This window comes from Chenopodium album, chromosome 15 (genome assembly GCF_948465745.1).
Source record: "Chenopodium album chromosome 15, dcCheAlbu1.1, whole genome shotgun sequence".
NCBI lineage: Eukaryota > Viridiplantae > Streptophyta > Magnoliopsida > Caryophyllales > Amaranthaceae > Chenopodium > Chenopodium album.
The window spans coordinates 45,127,272-45,145,207 of NC_137848.1; the positions used below are offsets into that span (position 1 = coordinate 45,127,272).

A 17,936-nucleotide genomic window follows, 5' to 3' on the forward strand; every position below is an offset into this window, starting at 1 on the left:
CTTTTTAGGAACCATATGCTCCTATATGTTGTATTTTATCCTCTAAATTTCCATTATCGGCTGTTATTATTTTTCTGAGTATCCATGATGGGCATAATCATGGATCATCGATAGGTGTGAATTTATGCCAGTATCTCCTACAACATTATCGAAATAATGTTGGCCCTTTAAAGATTCTTCGACCTTCCAATGCTTAAAGACTTGACTTTAAAATGTTATACTAGTATACTCCCCCTGGCAGCCCATATTCCCTGTGCTTTTTTAATCTGTATAATTTTTGTTAGTATCTTCCACTTTATTTTTTTTATTTTTCAAATTTATTTTATATTGTTGATTGAGATGGTTTGGAAGCACACGAAACCTTCTCAATATAATATTGAAAACCTCAACACCATTAGCGGACTTGTTTATCTTGTATAGACTTGTATTTACTACATATTGACAAGGACCATTGCTCATTGGCCTTCCTTCAGGATATGGTCTTGGTATATAAGCTGGCAGAGCTTCCATTTAAAGTTTTGCGGAATAACATAAGAAAGTTTTTTGTGGCAGAAACATTATTACAACTTTATCATAGTGGCGTTGCTTATCTTTCTGCTTCATTTTTTTAATTAATTTTGCGTGTGTTCTGCGTATGGCTCCTTTTTAAATGTAATTCACAGACACAAGGATTGATATTTACAATCTTTTTTTTTTGTTATATTAAGCAGTTTAGAGATAAAGAAGTTCTTGGTGTTGTCTTTGTTTTGAGTAGGTGATTTTTTTAGTTCTTTCAAGTCATTATAAATGAGCAATCAAAAGATTGACTTTCGGGAACAAGTTCAGCAGACTAATGGGGTTATTAATGATTGTATGACAGAAATTGGGAGCCGGGACTCCCAGTTTATTAGTGTTCGGCAGCCTTGGAACATGGGTTCTTGCATGGGAGGAGGAGGGGTAGAGTCGCAGCCTCAGAATATTTTGCCTGCTAATCTTTCAAGCACTGTTATAAGCTGCTTTGGATCACCAGTCCCTGATTTCTCTACAGCTGAACGATATGGTAGCCTTCCTTATGCTCACCAAATCAGCAGCCCGACCTTTTCTTCTCAGTGCTCAAAGAATTATGATTTGGAATATCGATCATTTCCATGTTCTACAGAAGGATTTTCTGCTCAATTAGCAGAACAAGACGCGAATGAATCACAATCCAGAACTACGTTGGAAACAGCTGCAAAATCTCTACTTTATGGTGATCAGAGTCAATTTTATGCTTCGGGTAAAACTTATGCTAGTCCATGTGGCAACTTCCAAGAAAGTGAGCATATTCAGCAGCTGAAGAATAAGTTGCTTGTTGATTATGCTAATTCAGATGGCAGAAACTATATTTTTCCTATAAATGAGAAGCAGGATTTTAGAGTAAGCTCTGAATTCTAATTATTTGGCTGTGATATGTTCTTGATAACTCTTATTTATTATCCTTTTTCCTTCTTGCAGATATTGGACAAATCTTATGAATCTCCTTATGGTCATTTCAGCTTTTCCTCTCAAGGAGAAAAACAGGTGCTTAGACCTCTAGGGGTTTTGCCCTTGAATTCTGGCAATTCTTTCTCGTCTGGAGCTGCTATTTCAAGCAAAACGCGAATTAGATGGACAACAGAACTTCATGAGAAATTTGTGGAGTGTGTGAGCCGTCTTGGTGGGGCTGACAGTAAGTCTTTTTGCTTTATTTACTCCTCCATTAATGATAAGAATGCATCATTATATTCAGTTGATTGCTTTGATTTTCAGAGGCAACCCCAAAGGCAATTTTGAAACTAATGAACTCTGATGGATTGACCATCTTTCATGTCAAAAGTCATCTACAGGTATTAATACTTAACAGAATGCATCTACGATTCATGATCAATCCATAGATAATTATGTATACATATATACTTCCAGGATTTTGACTTTTTTTTCCTTGTTCCTGCAGAAATATCGAATTGCAAAATACATGCCCGATTCTACTGAAGGTAAATATTGTGTTCTTCAAGATGATATATAAATTACGTATGTATTGTTCCAACTTCCAAGTGTTAGGTTTGTATCTTCTTTTTTATTTTTATGGTTGTGAACAAGTATGGTGAATTGGTGATAGCTTGAGTTATACTATATGCTTATTCATATTCTGCTGTTTAGAAATGAAAAATAGAGACAATTTGTCAATCAAAGCCCTTAGGCTTTGTCACAGGCTAGGAATTTAGGGTAGAGTTCACACTTAATCATCAGTTTATTTTTTTCCATATTTTGATAATCAATGACTAATAAGATCAGCATATCGAGACATTGGTTGAATAAGTGAAAAACTCAATGTATGTATGGACCAAGAGCTTCAAAGCGTGTTTTCCATGTGCCCACTCACGCAATACGCTTTTTTATTTTTTAATTTCTCTGATTTGGCATCCTGGCCTTCCAACAAACCCAAAGTTCGGTCAGGATTATCTTATGTAGAAGTAGTGCTCATTGTAAGTGAGACATGATTCATATTTAAGGTGCCATTGTCCGGGAAAAGATGCATGCATGTTAGAGCTTTAATATTTGATTAGCAGATTTAGCACCTTGGGAGTTTGCTGCTTGTGTTTGAGCACTAAACTCATTCCAGTCGAAAAAGAAACCAATGAGTCTACTTAAATGCCTGTTAGTGCTGTTTGCCTGTTTCCATTAGGTTTTTAGAAATCCTTAAGACAAAATTGATTCTTTGCTTTTAATGGCATCAAATAAGAATCTGTTGTCTTCATTATCTTCAAAATTTTGATTATTGAGACACTTCCTAAGAGTATCCATTCCTATTTTTAGTTACTGACCCACTCCGTATTCTATTGCTTTAGATACTGATATGCTAAACCTAGCCCCTTATTGGTGCTCACCAACCATTTGTGAAATCTTATATGCTCACTAGTCGCTACAATTATATTCTTATTTAGGAAGAAGCTAGCTAGTGGAATCTGATATTGACCTTGCATTACAAATGTTCTTTTGCACGTTTTTGCACTAGATTCAAGGATTTTGAGGTGAAATTGGCCATTTCACTTTCATATAGTAGAAGTAACTTGTAAATATCTTAATCAAAGTTATCCTGAAAGTCTGAAACGAATTTAGTCTGATCAGAACAGAATCAAACTGAAATCCAATATGAGTAATATTGATTCTGCTCTCATATTAAACTTTTTGACAGCATAAGTATGTATGGAAGAATCACATTTGAACCATATGTCTCGTATTCTGAATATTACGTGAACTGAACCAGTTCTATTTGAAACTACTTGTTTACCAACTCTAAATCAACCTAGAGTAGATTATCTAAGCTAGTTGGTAAATGTTCCTTTATTTTAATTTTCCCTTGTATATTGCAGCACTCACATGTTATATTTTTATCTTACATCTGATGAATAATGTGAATTTTGGAGTAAAATAACATACTGAAATCTCTTCCTAAGTATGCCTTGTAATTTCAAGATCTAGCCTTTGTTTATACTGCTTGATAGAATGCATTTCCGATGATCTTCCTAGTTCCTGCTATACATGTTATGTACTACATTATCATCCCATGTTATTGTTTTTGGTAATTGCAATTTGGTGTATGTATAAAACAATGATTATAATTATTGGAGCAGTTTTATATGAGATAATGCGCGCATCATGTATCCCCTGTGTGAGAAATGGCCAAAAGGAAAGTGACTAAGCTAAAAGAGGAAGTTGTGGATAATTTAATATTGAAACTTTCTTGAACCCATCTGATAAGGTCAGGAGGTTGCTATCAATTATAGTAGTTTTGGAAAACACAGATTCGCAATTAGTTGGCATTGCACCATTCTCCAGGTTATTTTAAAGGTCAATTTGTTCCAGGAGTTGAAATTGTTATTTTGTCAGAAAGAATGCATAGTTAATTATTTGCCTACTTATGCAACTAGTGCTTCCCACATCACATTGTTTATTACTAATTGGAGCTGGTTAATCTCGTAATTAAGAATGGAATATAATTATTTCATGGGACCAGTTCAAAAATATTTTTTTTGTGTGTTTTTTGAGCATACGTGTCGGACATAGGATGCTTGATGAACGGGTGATGTTACCTGAAGGCTCATCTGTTAGAAGAAATATCTAGTATGAGACGGTCTCATAATAAGTGATTGTGTGATTGAGTTGAATTTCTATCTTAGGATAAGACTTGTACTTTTCGCATCTAAGTTATTGTGAAACCATCTCATCCAAGACTTGCTCTCTTTCAAATAATAATTTCTTGGTCACTTGGTGTTTATCAGTTGGATGAATATTGACTTTCTCTATTTCGTTCAAATTTTAATTACTTGTTGTATATCCATTGGACTTGGATGAACATAAGGAGATTCACGTTACTACGATTAGCCTAATTCTGTCAACTCTGTTGCAGGAAAATCAGGAAGGAGTGGTAGCAGCTTGAATGATGTTACACAAATTGACATTAAAGAGTAATCCCTTCAACTAACCTTAGAAAATTTTAAACTTTTTATCATTATTTGTAAAATGTTTGCTTAGCTTATACCTTCGTATTTATCATGTAGTGGCGTGCAACTCAAAGAGGCCTTATCACTTCAACTGGATGTCCAAAGGCGTCTCCATGAACAATTAGAGGTGTAGCTCCTAATATGATACTATCTGCCTTTCATTTATGAGATTCCTGAAATGAGTTTTTGTTGCCTCTTTGTTTTAACTGTTTGTAGCTGAAAAATGAAAGTGTGGTTTATTACTTTTGTATACCATGAAGATACTTCTCCATGATTTTTTTTTTTTTTTCCCCGTGTTTTAGGACTAAATATGATGATGAGCAAAATATTAACAATAATATTTTTGGTTTTGCAATGTAAATCAGATTCAGCGGAATTTGCAGTTGAGGATCGAAGAGCAAGGAAGACAGCTGAAAATGATGTTTGATCAGCAACAGAAGACAAGGCAGACTCTTTTAGGAGATCAAAATTCAGATAACATGTCTCCAAATGGCCCCACGTTTAGCCTCGACGATGTTCAAGTTTCAAGTGAAGAAGGTTCAGGATGTAACAACTTCCAAACCAAGACTAGTTAGCTTATTAACCTAATGCAGCCTCATTTTCCCATTCCTCACTCTTAAAGGATTGAGAGCCATGCATATTGCTGCTAAAGGCCGGAGCTACGATTTTCAAATCGAGTGGATTCAAATGCTTTGGAGGTGGAAAAGTAGGGGTCGCGCTACCTATGATCAAAGTGGCGATGATGGCATGCTTTGTACTGTGTTGCTGAGTGTAGCTTAGTGCTCATCTTGTCAAGCCAACATGTTTTTGTTGTCTTTAGTTTAACTTTCCCCTCTTTCTTTACTTTTGCTTCATATTAGGGTACTTTTATTTTTAGTCACAAGCTTAAGTTTGACATAAGAAGTACAGAATTAGTTCCTTTTCGATTTAAGGTAGCAAAATGTTTGTGACAGCCAGTTCTTTGATTTATTACATAATGATCACTTATCTTTGCAAAGTATTTTTCAACTCATGAACAAGAATACTTTAGGAAATCGTTTTGTAAGTTCATTATTCTGTATTTTGTGTAAGGTGATTGTATAAACTATCTTGCAAAATGATTAATTTTCTCCTTTGAATTCGACTAATTTTTATTAAATTCGACTAATTTGCTTAAATGAAGATGGATCTATTAAGACTTAAGATTTTCATAACCCTTGAAGTTATACATAATAATTTTTCTATGATACTCACGGTTTAGTTTTTAACTTTTAATTTCTTAATCATTTCGTATACTTTAGGACTATATTGTTTAACGCCGATGATGCTTACATGCAGCCAACTCAGTAAAGTTGGCAATAGGCATGTCATGTTCGTGTTTGGTATCGTATTCATTTTATGTATAAAATGTAACCTAATTGCTTAATTTTCTGTGTTTATATTGGTTTCATGTCGTGTTGATGACTTTGTATTTTCTCTCAGAATTTTCATATTCGTGTCGTATCAATTTCAGTTATGTTGTGTCATATTGATTTCAATTGTGTTCTTGGTCGTGTTAGAGACTTTCAACTCTAGTATTCAAGTCTGTCTTTGAGCTAAGTACTTAACCTTTGAGCTAAGTACTTAACCTCAAAATGGTTTATACTTTGTTGGCTGGCCATTTAACATTTTGACAAACTGCAAAAAAAAGAATTTGTCAAGTAGGCGTTATAGCGCGGATGCATATTTCTCTTGTCAACTTGATCCTTATTCAGAAAGAATTTTATGCTTCTAACACCAACCACTGACATAGTGAATTAGACAAATCGAGAATTAATTATTAAAAAATGCCGAGGAACCAAAGTTATTAATAATAATCCTTTCATAATAATAATAATAATAATCGGGACAAGTATGAGGTGCGTTGCTAGACTATTGGCTATGGTTTTCTTCCTTTTTCCTTTTCTTCATTGGGGGGAATTAGAGAAGGATATTGTTGCGTTGCTCAAGCGGGTTCAGACGTTTGCTAGGACTCAAGATATTGATGCTTGTGCAGCTGCTCGCATCTTCAACAGGATCGGATTCACTATAGCTATAGGGGGGAGAGCCGAGATTGTATCTCGGCTCTTCACTAATTTCTTGTAAATCGATTGACTTTGTAGGTTTTTGTTATAATAATAATAATAATAATAATAATGATAATAATGATAATGATGAACGCAAAGCTATAGCTATAGGTTTTTGCAATAGGGGTCAGACGATGAACGTAAAGACATACCAATGTGTGTTGTGCTACCAGTTGGGTATTCCATTGTTCTCTGTCTCGATGCCTTGCTCTGCTTGCTCTCGGGTTTTTACTAGGGATATTTTCGGCGACCACGCGGTGTTGTGTGCAGGTATTGTAGGTATTAAACATCGATATAATGTTGTTCGAGATACACTTGTTGATATTTGCTATAGATTTGGGATTTCAGCAAGAAATGAGGTTGACATAGGGTTGTCTAGAGGGAATGAAGGGGCCCTCAAACCTGCCGATGTGTTACTTTATTCATAGGATCTTGGTCGTGATGTATGTGTCGACTTCACAGGGTCTTCTCCTTTGACACAGACAGGGCTATCTGACTTTTTTCCTGGACGGGTTGTGGCTGATGCGGTTCATCGGAAGCGGGTTAAGTATGAAGCTCGTTGTCGGGCGATTGGCTATGGTTTCATTCGCTTCTCCTTTTCTTCGCTTGGGGAATTAGAGAAGAAGGTTGTTGCGTTGCTGAAGCGGATTCAGAGGATCTCGACGACGCAAGACATAGGGGTTCGTGCTGCAACTCATATCTTCACTAAGGTATGCTTTGCTATAGCTAGAGGAGTGAGGGCCCATATTGTATCTCAGCTTCCCACTAATTTATTGTAGGTTGTATGAATTTTGTTTTTGAGATAATAATAATAATAATAATTGGCAGATATATATTTCACAAAGGTTACCGCTTCTGCAGAATCTGCTTATTCTTTAACTCCTCGACAATCAGCATTATGGATATCACAGCAAGGTGATCACACCTCTACTTGGCTTCGGGCGGTTCCTATTTCAGGGTTGGGTCAGACGATGAACGCCAAGACTTATCGCTGTGTGTTGTCCTATCGGTTGGGTGTACCATTGTTCTCTATCTCGACGTTGTGCTCTGCTTGTTCGAGGGTTTTTGCTGGAGATATTTTCGGTGATCACGCAGTGTCTTGTGCTGGTATTGTGGGTATTAAACATCGGCATAATGTTGTTCGGGATACCCTTGTTGATGTTTGCTTTCGTTCTGGGATTTCAGCGAGAAAAGAGGTTGACATTGGGTTGGCCGGAGGGAACGACGAGGCCCTCAGACCCGCGGATGTGTTACTTTATTCATGGGATCGTGGTCGCGATGTCTGTGTTGATTTGACAGGGTCTTCTCCTTTGACACAGTCAGGGCTATCTGACTTCATTCCTGGGCGGGTTGTGGCTGATGCAGCTCATCGGAAGCGGGTTAAGTATGAAGCTCGATGTCAGGCGATTGGATATGGTTTCATTCCCTTCTCCTTTTCTTCGCTTGGGGAATTAGAGAAAGAGGCTGTTGCGTTACTGAAGCGGATTCAAAGGTTCTCGACGACGCAAGACATTGGGGCTCGTGCTGCAGCTCATATCTTCACTAGGGTAGGATTTGCAATAGCTAGAGGAGTGGGGGGCCAGATTGTATCTCGGCTTCCCACTAATTTATTGTAGGTTGTATGGCTTTTGTTTTTGAGATAATAATAATAATAATAATAATAATAATAATAATAATAATAATAATCACAATCATAAAGATTTAATTATAATATTATTATAACTATTATTACGCATTAATCCATATGATTAGTATTATTATAGCTAATGGTTAATGTGTTTACTTTTAGCTTTTTAAAGTTAGACAATTAGCCCTTTAAATGTATAATTGTTTTTTATTTTATTTTATTTTATTTATTTTTTTTTTATAATAATTATTACGTTTTATTATATGCAATCCAAAAACACCTTTAAAATTACTGATTTTGTCCCTATTTCCTACCCTAGATTCAGTCCTAAGTCTCCTAACGTTTCGTTAAGAAATATTTTTTTTCATTTTTTAAAAAAAAACGAATCGTTCCTAAACCATCACTAAAATAGTAAAATCCTACAACTAACCAAATGATAATAATACTAAACTTTGTGTGGTCCATTGCCATTTCTGTTTAATAATTTTGTAGTTTGTATGTAATATGTACGATATGATTAATAAAACCATCATTGATTTTATCATAGTTAGTAGCTAGCAGTTTACAACAGGAATAATTAATTAATACGGATTACTAATTAAAAATCAATATTTCTTTCTAATTTTTGTCTTATAGAGAAGTGATCAATCGAAGTCACAATCAAAAAATATGAACACAAGTTGCGATATCGACGTTGGACATGACAAGAGTTGAATACACTTCCAAAATGTCATTACTATTTAATTTAAATTCAAAATTACAAAATGGTCCTTTGAAGTTCCACAAATCTTATTAAATAATTGTTTGTAAATGGAAGTTTACGTAATTGCTTTATATATTATGGGAGTAATTCACATGATGAGTAGTGGTAGTGAAGAAAGCGGCGAATTGGTAGAGCATCAAATATTGAAATATATTTGTGTCCTTTTTTTGCTTTTACTTTTATAATTCCTTTTGTTTACCCTAAATATTCGGTTTAAATAATAGAGCCTAAGAAACATTGTTAGCTAGGTTAATAATACTATAATAGCATTATTATTATTGTTGCATGCACTTAATTTTTCGTGGGTAGAGCCGCAGAGTTGATGAAGGAGAAAGTTGCTGAATGAAAGAGTTGAGTGATACTCCTTCCATCCCGTAATACTTGACACAGTTTTTATTTTCATCCGTCCCACAATACTAGACATGTTACTAAATATAAAATGAGATTACTAATAATAAAAAATAAAAATAAAAAAATCACTTTTTCTCTCTCCTCACCTACCCCATTTCCACCCCAATTATTTTTTTCTTACAACATAAAAATACAAAAGAGAATCTTTTATACTACCTCCGTTTCGCATTATCTGCAACAAAGGGGTATTATTTGTGAGATATAAAATATTCCTTTGTTGCAGATAATGCGAAACGGAGGTAGTATAATAAACAAATGTTTTAAATAGACTGACTTGTAGTTTTCTTAAACTACGTGTCAATCCCAACGTCCCAAGTATTATGGGACGGAGGGAGTAGTTCTTTATATAGCTACCGCATTCAGGTCCTTGATCGGCTATTCACCGTCAATGGGATTGAATTTTGCCACCAACGGTTTCAGCTGATCGATCCGATCAGGGCCGTAGCATGGCCAGGGCAGGTGGGGCGACCGCCCTGGGCCCCCGAACCAAAAGCCCAACTTCTGTTTAAGAAAAGGCCCCAAAATAATTATGTATAAAAAAAATAAAAAATAAAAAGAAAAACTAAGGAAGAAGCGTGAGTTTCAGAAATTCAATCTCCATATTTTTCGTTGTTCAACCTTCTTCCTCCCTAATTTTTCTCCCAAAATATTCACTTTCCTAAGTGAATTTGATTTATCCAAAAAAAAAAAAAAAACTGCCATAAATTTAATTTTATCCCCTTTTGTTGGTAAATTTATTTTTCAATATGTATCTCAATCCAATTTTCGGTCAGATTAATCCCTTCTTCTACATAATTATGATAAACGGTAATTTTATCCTTCAATTTTCAAAGGAAATTTATATATAATTCTCTTTGTAAACTCTACTTTATTCATCTAAATCTTTTCTTTCTATTAAGTTTTCATCTGTACCATTGGGGGAAAAATATTAAGTCATTGATTGGTGTTGTCTACTTGTCTGGTTGAATTGGTTGTTTAATTCAATTAATTGTGCTAATTGGCTAATTGCTTCGACTCGTTTGACGAGAGCTACGGCCTACGAGTTCATCATTCAATGCTACGGAGTACTGGAGTAGTTTGCTAAGGTAATTTCTTATCTAACTTTTTAATTTTGTACTTTTTCATTCTTAAATCATAATGTAATTATGTAATTTTATTTTTATTTGGTTAATTTTACTAATTTTTTTTTGTTTCAATTGTTTTGTATTTTTCAGATTTGATTACTTGAAATAACATTTGTTTGGAGTGCAAATTGAGCGTACTAAGTCTTTTGTTCAATTGCTTCAATAATCAGGTGTTTTTGTTCTATTCTATACTTATTAATTTATTATTGGTTTTGTTTGAAAGAATGTTGCCCAGAAAATATTTATCTGGTAATGATAAGAGGAAAAGAAGAAAACGGACAGAAGAGTTAAGAGAATCTCTTAAGGGTTCCATTGACAAATTTTTTACTAAAGTAGTACAAGTAGAAGAGTCTTCTAATGAATTGGGTGAAGATGAAAATCATGAACAATTCAATGAGAATATAAATAATGAAAATATTGATAATGAGGCAAATGAGCCTAATGAGGATCCGACTAATATGAATGAACAAACGAATGTACCAAATACATCCGATGTTAATGATGTTGGCAATGATCAAGTAGTCCCTCCTTTAGATATTTATGATCCTAAAAATTGGGGTAATCTTGACATTAAAGGAAGGGATATTTTGATAGAAAAAGGACCTATTAGAGATTTGAACCTTGTGTTTCCAATTGATAACAAATTAAGGCATTTTTCATATGCTTATTATACTAAGAAGTTACTAAAAACCTACTTGAGATCTTCAATGTCACAAGAAAGGTTGAATGGTTTAGCTACTTTATGTATTGAAAAAAATATATTAGAACATATCAATGTAGAAACTATTATTAGTGACTTTGCTTCTAGAAAGGCTCGTAGAAATATTTTCATATGAACGCTTAGGCTTTGATTTCAATGTTTTATCTATAGGAAATTTGATATTTTGATGTTATTAAAGATTATTATGCGTAATAAAACATGTATTTTTTTGCCCACCCAAATTTTATTTTATTTTAAAATTCTATATGTGAATTAGGGCCCCAATTTTTGTCTTCGCCCCGGGCCACCGAAATTTCTGAAACGGCCCTGGATCCGATCTTCTGAAAAAGCACCCCGAAGGTTCTTGACAGTCGACCACCTATAATCGGCTGTGACCAACCTAGGATGCCTTACGGTGATCTACCGATCCTGGCTTGCTCCAAGCAAAAGATAATTAATGCCCGTATGATCTTCGGGCACTGCAAGACATAAAACAGATTTCCAGTTATAGTAAAAAGAAACGCAATCAAACCCACTACATTTAAAGTATGACCCCAACCGACTTCTTACTAATAACTGCTAGCTTACGGCTGAGGCCGCACATAGAAAGGAACTCCTCCTTCATAATATAACGAGCACCGGGAAACCATTACTTCGACACCGGATGCTTCGGATCGACGCCTGGGCAGTTGTTTCTAGACCTGGCAAATGGGTCATTCGGGTCGGATCAAAAAGTTATCGGGTCACGTTCGGGTCGGGTCGGGTCATTTCGGATTTCGGGTTGATTGATAATCGGGTCGGGTTTCGGGTCAACATTTCGGGTCGGGTCGGGTCAATCTTCAGGTCCAATTTTCGGGTCATATTCGGGTCGATGCATTGGGTTAAATTCAAATCTATATACTACCTCTGTTTCATATTATTTGCAACGATTTGACATAAAGTAAAGAGAAAAAATGTCTAATCGTTGAAAATAATATGAAACGGAGGTAGTATATATTTATATATTTTTTGACGAGAAACTCACTATATTTATTAAGGCTACTTTTTTCATGTAATACAGTAATTGTTTGGCTTTAAATTATTTTGTAATTTCATTTGGTATTGAACATTATGTTATGTACGCATTATTATTATACTATTTTTTTTTCTAGACTTGTGAGAATTGTGACTTTTATTTCGAGCTTTAGTTAATTTTTTTAATCTTATGGACAAACTCCGTAGGATAGTCATTAAATTTCAATCTTTTTATGATTTTTTAATAACTTATAGAGAAAAAAGGCCGAAGAAATCGAGAAAAGTAATACTCAAAATATGTAAATTACTTACACTGTTACACATTACAAATTAATAAAAAAAAATTAAGTCAGTTTGATTGCGGTTTTTTTCTATTTCAGTTTGCTCAGGTCAAGTCTTTAGCTTAAATAGATTCTGGTCATTTAAGGTATAAGATAATTTTGGTTCGGGTCACTTTGGGTTTCGAGTCTATTTGGGTCAATTAATTCAAGTTAAAGGTCGGGTCACTTTGGGTATCGGGTCAACTTCGGGTCTCGGGTCACTTCGGATTGGGTCATTTCGGGTCTCGGGTCAACTTCAGGTCAGGTCATCTCGGGTCGGTTCGTTTTGGGTCGGGTCATTTTGGGTTTCGGGTTAAGGTCGGGTCAATTCCACTTCGGGTCGGGTATGGGTCAGGTCGGGTTCATTCGGGTTTTGGGTCAATTTCGGGTCACTATTTTCGGGTCGATTTCGGGTGATAGGTCGGGTCATTCGGGTCGGATCATTAGGTCTGGGTCAGAATTGCCAGGTCTAGCTGTTTCCATGCACCAGTCGAAAATACTTGAGTTGATCCCTGTCATGCTCGGTCAACTCAAGGGCCCCCAACCAAGCCATATTTAGATCAGGCTGAGTAAATGTCCTCGGCGCCCCGAAGTATTGAGGATGCTCGATCTTCGACGACAACCTCAACCAGAACCATTCTCCCTCCCAATCCTTGTCCGTTGAAATATACGAATACATAGTGCAAAAGTTGGATCTATTGTTAATTGTCATCCAACCCTTGCCCTTATTGTTCTTCTGGAGGGAGTGAAAGCCATGGAAAGCCGCCAATGACGGCTAAAAACCCATAAAGTATATGTCCAGAAATAGGAATACACTACCCGCTTTATACTCATCGGCGTAAATTGAGCGATGCAAACGTTATAGGCATTCAGCATCATTACGTTGTGATAAACGAATGCAGAGGAAATCGTAGACCGTGCTCCAACTACCGCAAGTATACTCTCACATATTTATGTTGTGGGTTGTCAATTAGGTTCAGTTGAGGGGTGAACGAGGATCAAGTCATTTGCCTCTGGCATTCTTAGCTAATAGCCATCCTCCTCCATTATACCATAAAGGATTTTGGCTGCCGCCCTCAATTTATAGTTACTCAGAAAGGCAGAATAGGCCCGTTCACTGAGCACATATGCGTGCTCCTCATCATCCAAACAACCTTCGGCCCTTGCATCTCGGCCGAAATACTTGTCTCCAGCGATTCTGCAGACCGCATAGGAACATCATTTTTCCAACGTTAGCACCATCAAGCCCAAGTCGAGTCACCTCTCAGATCGGACCAGCACACATTGAATTTTTTCGGATCAGTTCTTCCTCAATGTCCACATCAACGAGTTTAGAAATTTGCTTATCTTTTCGGGGAGGCATTTGTTGTTATTTGAACTTCGAACAATAAAGGGGAAGATAGAAAAAGAGAAATTAAAGACAAGAGGGTTTGAAAGAGAACTCAAAATACCTTCTTCTGGTTCATAATTTCAGCACGCTTCGAATGGGAGCAAACTTGCTAAATGAAACCAACAGATTAAGTGCAAATTGAACACATGAAGTTGTTTGCAAGATAGAGAAACTAAGGAATAAAAAATGAAAATTTTAAAAATGAAAAAATGAAAATTAATAATCCCACCTTTGGCTTTTCTGCTCAAAACAATACCACCTCTTCAAAATCTGGAAACAATCCCACCTTCGACCTCCATTTGCTAAAAACGAGTCTTTTAACCTACAACCTGTTTAACAAGTTAATTTTTTTTTTTTTTTTTTTTTACTTTTTTTTTAATTTTTTTTTTCAATCTCTCATCTCATACCTTAAGGCTACCCACCATAACCACCACCACCACCCTTCCATAAGCACCTCCACATCACCACCTAACCCCCCACACCTTCTTTCTCTCTCCTAACCTCGACCACCCCACCACAGCTAATCCTAAAACCCGACCATCCTCATCCGCCCACAAAACCCCCTAACACTAACCACCCCAGCCACCCTAAACCTCGACCACCCAGCCAACCTGAAACCCGACCACCGTACCCCAACTACCCACGAAACCCACCCTCGATTTCCTCTTCAATTCGAATTGGCTAGCTTCTCCAACTTGGGGTTTGATCCCTTGCTTCAAACACCATTAAAACCCATCATCAATCTTTATGATTGAATCATCACCATCCATCAACATCGAAATTGACATCATCAAATCACTACCATTGGGATCTTAATTACGGATTTTAAGTTGCCCTTTTAATTTTTTTCAAGTCCTGAGACTAGAGAAGTGCGATGGTGGTTTTGTGGGCTTTGGGTTGAGCGATGGTGTTGTTGATGTGGGTTCGTGGACGGAGCAAGTTGCTTCTTTACTTGGTTGTTGCTTGGAGGTCGGGTTGCTGATGCCGTTGATGTTGCTTGTTAATGCCGTTGGTGTTGTTGCTTGCTGATGTCGTCGATGTGGTTGAGCGATGGAGAGTGGATGTGATTGATGGAGTTGGCTCTGGCAGGGGAGGGATTAGCTCCGGCAGGGGGAGGTGGGTTAGTCCGACATCGCGAGGTGTCGGTCTGGCAAGGGAAGTGGGAAAAGGTTTTTATTTTTTTTTTAATTATATTTTTTTATAAAAAAATATTTAAAAAAACGAAAATCAATACGAAGGCGATATGTATCAAGTCGGCTTCTTAAACAGGTTACTAATTTGACAAATTGGTAAAAGGCTCATTTTGAGCAGATGGGGATTAAAGGTGGGCTTGTTTCCAGATTTTGAAGAGGTGGGATTATTTTAAGCAGAAAAGCCAAATGTAGGATTATTAATTTTCATTTTTCCTTCAAAATTCAGAGAGGAAAGTAAAGGGGCGGCGATGAAATTGCCCAATTATTTATAAAGAGAAAGTTACAATTGCAGACACGCAGTGGTGCTTTCGTCATCACATACATAAGTTCGTGGACACAATCTCACGACAGTTGCGATTAACTGTTCAAAAAGAATTTTAGTTTCCCTCCAAAACAAAGGCTTAAACCCGGTCCAAATCTTGGCATTTTTGCACCGAGCTTGGGGGGGGTACAAATTTTTACCTAGACTCAAATCTAGTATGAAATCCCTGCACCCCCTTACAAACGACGCCGCATCTTCGTTGTTTTTATTTTCTTTTACCTCCAAACCACATGACAACCTAACTTGATCTCCATGTTAATCAACTTTGGTGAATTACATCTTTGTTGATCTCACTGCCATTTTCTACTTCTCCGTCAATCACAAAATATTTTTCATTCGATAGAATCGTTGCATTTGTATGCTCCAAATATATTTATAAATGCAGAGATTTTTGTACAGTGTATTGATTTGATCAAAAATTGATTGTCATAACTTATGATCAATTAGTTCAACAAGAAAATAACGAGCTTAATCAAACAGCCAAGCCATATCAAGAAACTAACACAAGAATTATAAAAATAATTTGATCCATAATTTCCTAATTTTTTTGTGGGATGAAGATTTGGAATTATGCTGGTTTACCATTGTGGTGTTGGCGATGACGAGGCGACTAAAGTTGTCCACTACTTGTTGTTCCAATTTTTAATTTACTTTGTGGTTGATGCCAAATATGAAAGTAATAGAGAAGGAGAGAAAAAAAGATGAAGAATGAAGCTTAGAGGATTGTAGAGTATTAAGAAGGAAAGAGAAAACTATGAAGACTAAAGCTCAAGAAAAGATAGCAGAAACACCGTACTGTATAATGAATTTGTCATGAATGAAAGACAAACATATAAATGAACATATAACATTTTGTAATTGAACATTTAATTTTGATTTAATAGAACATTTACTTATTTTCATAGATGATAAAAAAAATTATAAAAGTTATAGTTTTTGTATTATTAAAAGAAATTGAGGATAATGATAGAGGCTCATGTTAAAAATAAACATATTAAAAATTAGTGGACTATATAAAGTATATGAATATTTATACATATGAAAATGAACATCAAATAATATATAAATGAACATTGTTTTTTTTTTTTTTTTTCATTTCCATGTAAAACTATAGAAAATTAAAAATTGTTATTGAAATTCTTTGTTAAATCTATAGAAAATATATAAAGATCGAAGATGGCAAAAGTATGGACATTTATCAAATGATTGTCTATTAATATGCGAATAATGATCATATACTAATATATAAATGTACATTTATCAAAATGATATTGAACATTCAACAAAAAGAATTTTTCGTAGTTCATCAAGTAAACACTATAGGTTGTGCACTATGAGTTTGTTCTCATATAGCTATTGCTTTAACTGTATTGTCAATATATCTATAACTCAATAGCTTGATGTACATGTATCAATATGACAATAATGAACATGCATCCATTTCTAGATGAACATATTTCAATACAAGAACAAACATTTATTAAAATATCAGTATGAAATTCAAACAAAAATTTAACAAATATCTTGATCGTGCATTTAAATTATGGGATTGAACAATTGCAATAATATATGTATAAACATCTACTAAATATTCAACATATACATCTATTAATATCCTGGCTATGTATCTACATGAGAACGAGTACAAGACTTTGATAAGAACATCAAATTTATTTATAACTAGTTTAAATACAGTAAATTTGAACATTTGACGCTTTCTCTCTATTTCTCTCTCTCGGCCCATATGCCCCTCATGGCCTCAATTAAAGCCTCAAAGAATAAGAAAGCAATAGCTAAGGTCGACACCAAAATTGAACATTTAGTCTAATAAAAATGGACATTTTCATACTGAACATATTTTACAATAATTTTGTATTAATGTTCATTTTCATGCAGGATAATGTTCATTCTTATAGAATAAATGTTCATTTTCGTGCCTTATGATGTTCATTCTTATAAAAATAAATGTACATTTTATTTTTTAATAATACAATTTTTTGTATTTGTTCAATTATATAAATGTTCATTTTTATAATAAAGGATGTTCAATGAACATTAGCACTTTGTTCATTTTTGTTTACAACTGAAATGTTCAGTTCGCTCATGGCCTTTCCAATATTGGTCGAATGCAAAAGGATGCTGAACCTGCCTTTCGCTTCTTCTCTCTCCTCCTGGTCTAACTCATGTTTACACTCGAGAATTAACTCACACCCTTGCCATTATCCATGCCAACGCTGCTACAAACTGATGATGATGATGCTTATTCTTCATGAGTCTAACCTAGCCCCCCCCCCCCCCCCCTCTTTTAAGCACTAGTTTTATTTAATTCCAGTACTTTTCTTTGTTTACTCTTAGCTTAATTAGCTTGTTTGCTTTAGTTTGGTTCCTTCAGGTGGTCTTCATGTTTGCTAATTTTACTTCACTAGCAACATGGCATGCTTTTTTGAGTCACTACTTGAACTCCTATGCTTTCTTCCATAACGTAA

The 17,936-nt window shown here is 35.3% G+C and overlaps 1 protein-coding gene across 3 annotated transcripts; it reads left to right on the top strand.

Annotated features, from left to right (window-relative positions):
- Window positions 1-243: 243 nt before the first annotated feature.
- LOC145582325 (myb family transcription factor PHL5-like) lies at window positions 244-5,493 on the top strand. Of its 3 annotated transcripts, none has more exons than XM_081639329.1 (8): window positions 244-1,039; window positions 1,139-1,395; window positions 1,474-1,687; window positions 1,768-1,844; window positions 1,952-1,991; window positions 4,409-4,466; window positions 4,560-4,629; window positions 4,868-5,493. In XM_081639329.1, the coding sequence occupies exons 1-8, from the start codon at window positions 787-789 to the stop codon at window positions 5,075-5,077; spliced, it is 1,179 nt and encodes a 392-aa protein (XP_081495455.1). In that variant the 5' UTR covers window positions 244-786; the 3' UTR covers window positions 5,078-5,493. The 3 variants fall into 3 exon arrangements, with proteins under 3 accessions (XP_081495455.1, XP_081495456.1, XP_081495454.1); XM_081639330.1 differs by having other exon boundaries at window positions 244-750; window positions 860-1,395; XM_081639328.1 differs by having other exon boundaries at window positions 244-1,395.
- The last annotated feature ends 12,443 nt before the right edge of the window (window positions 5,494-17,936 follow it).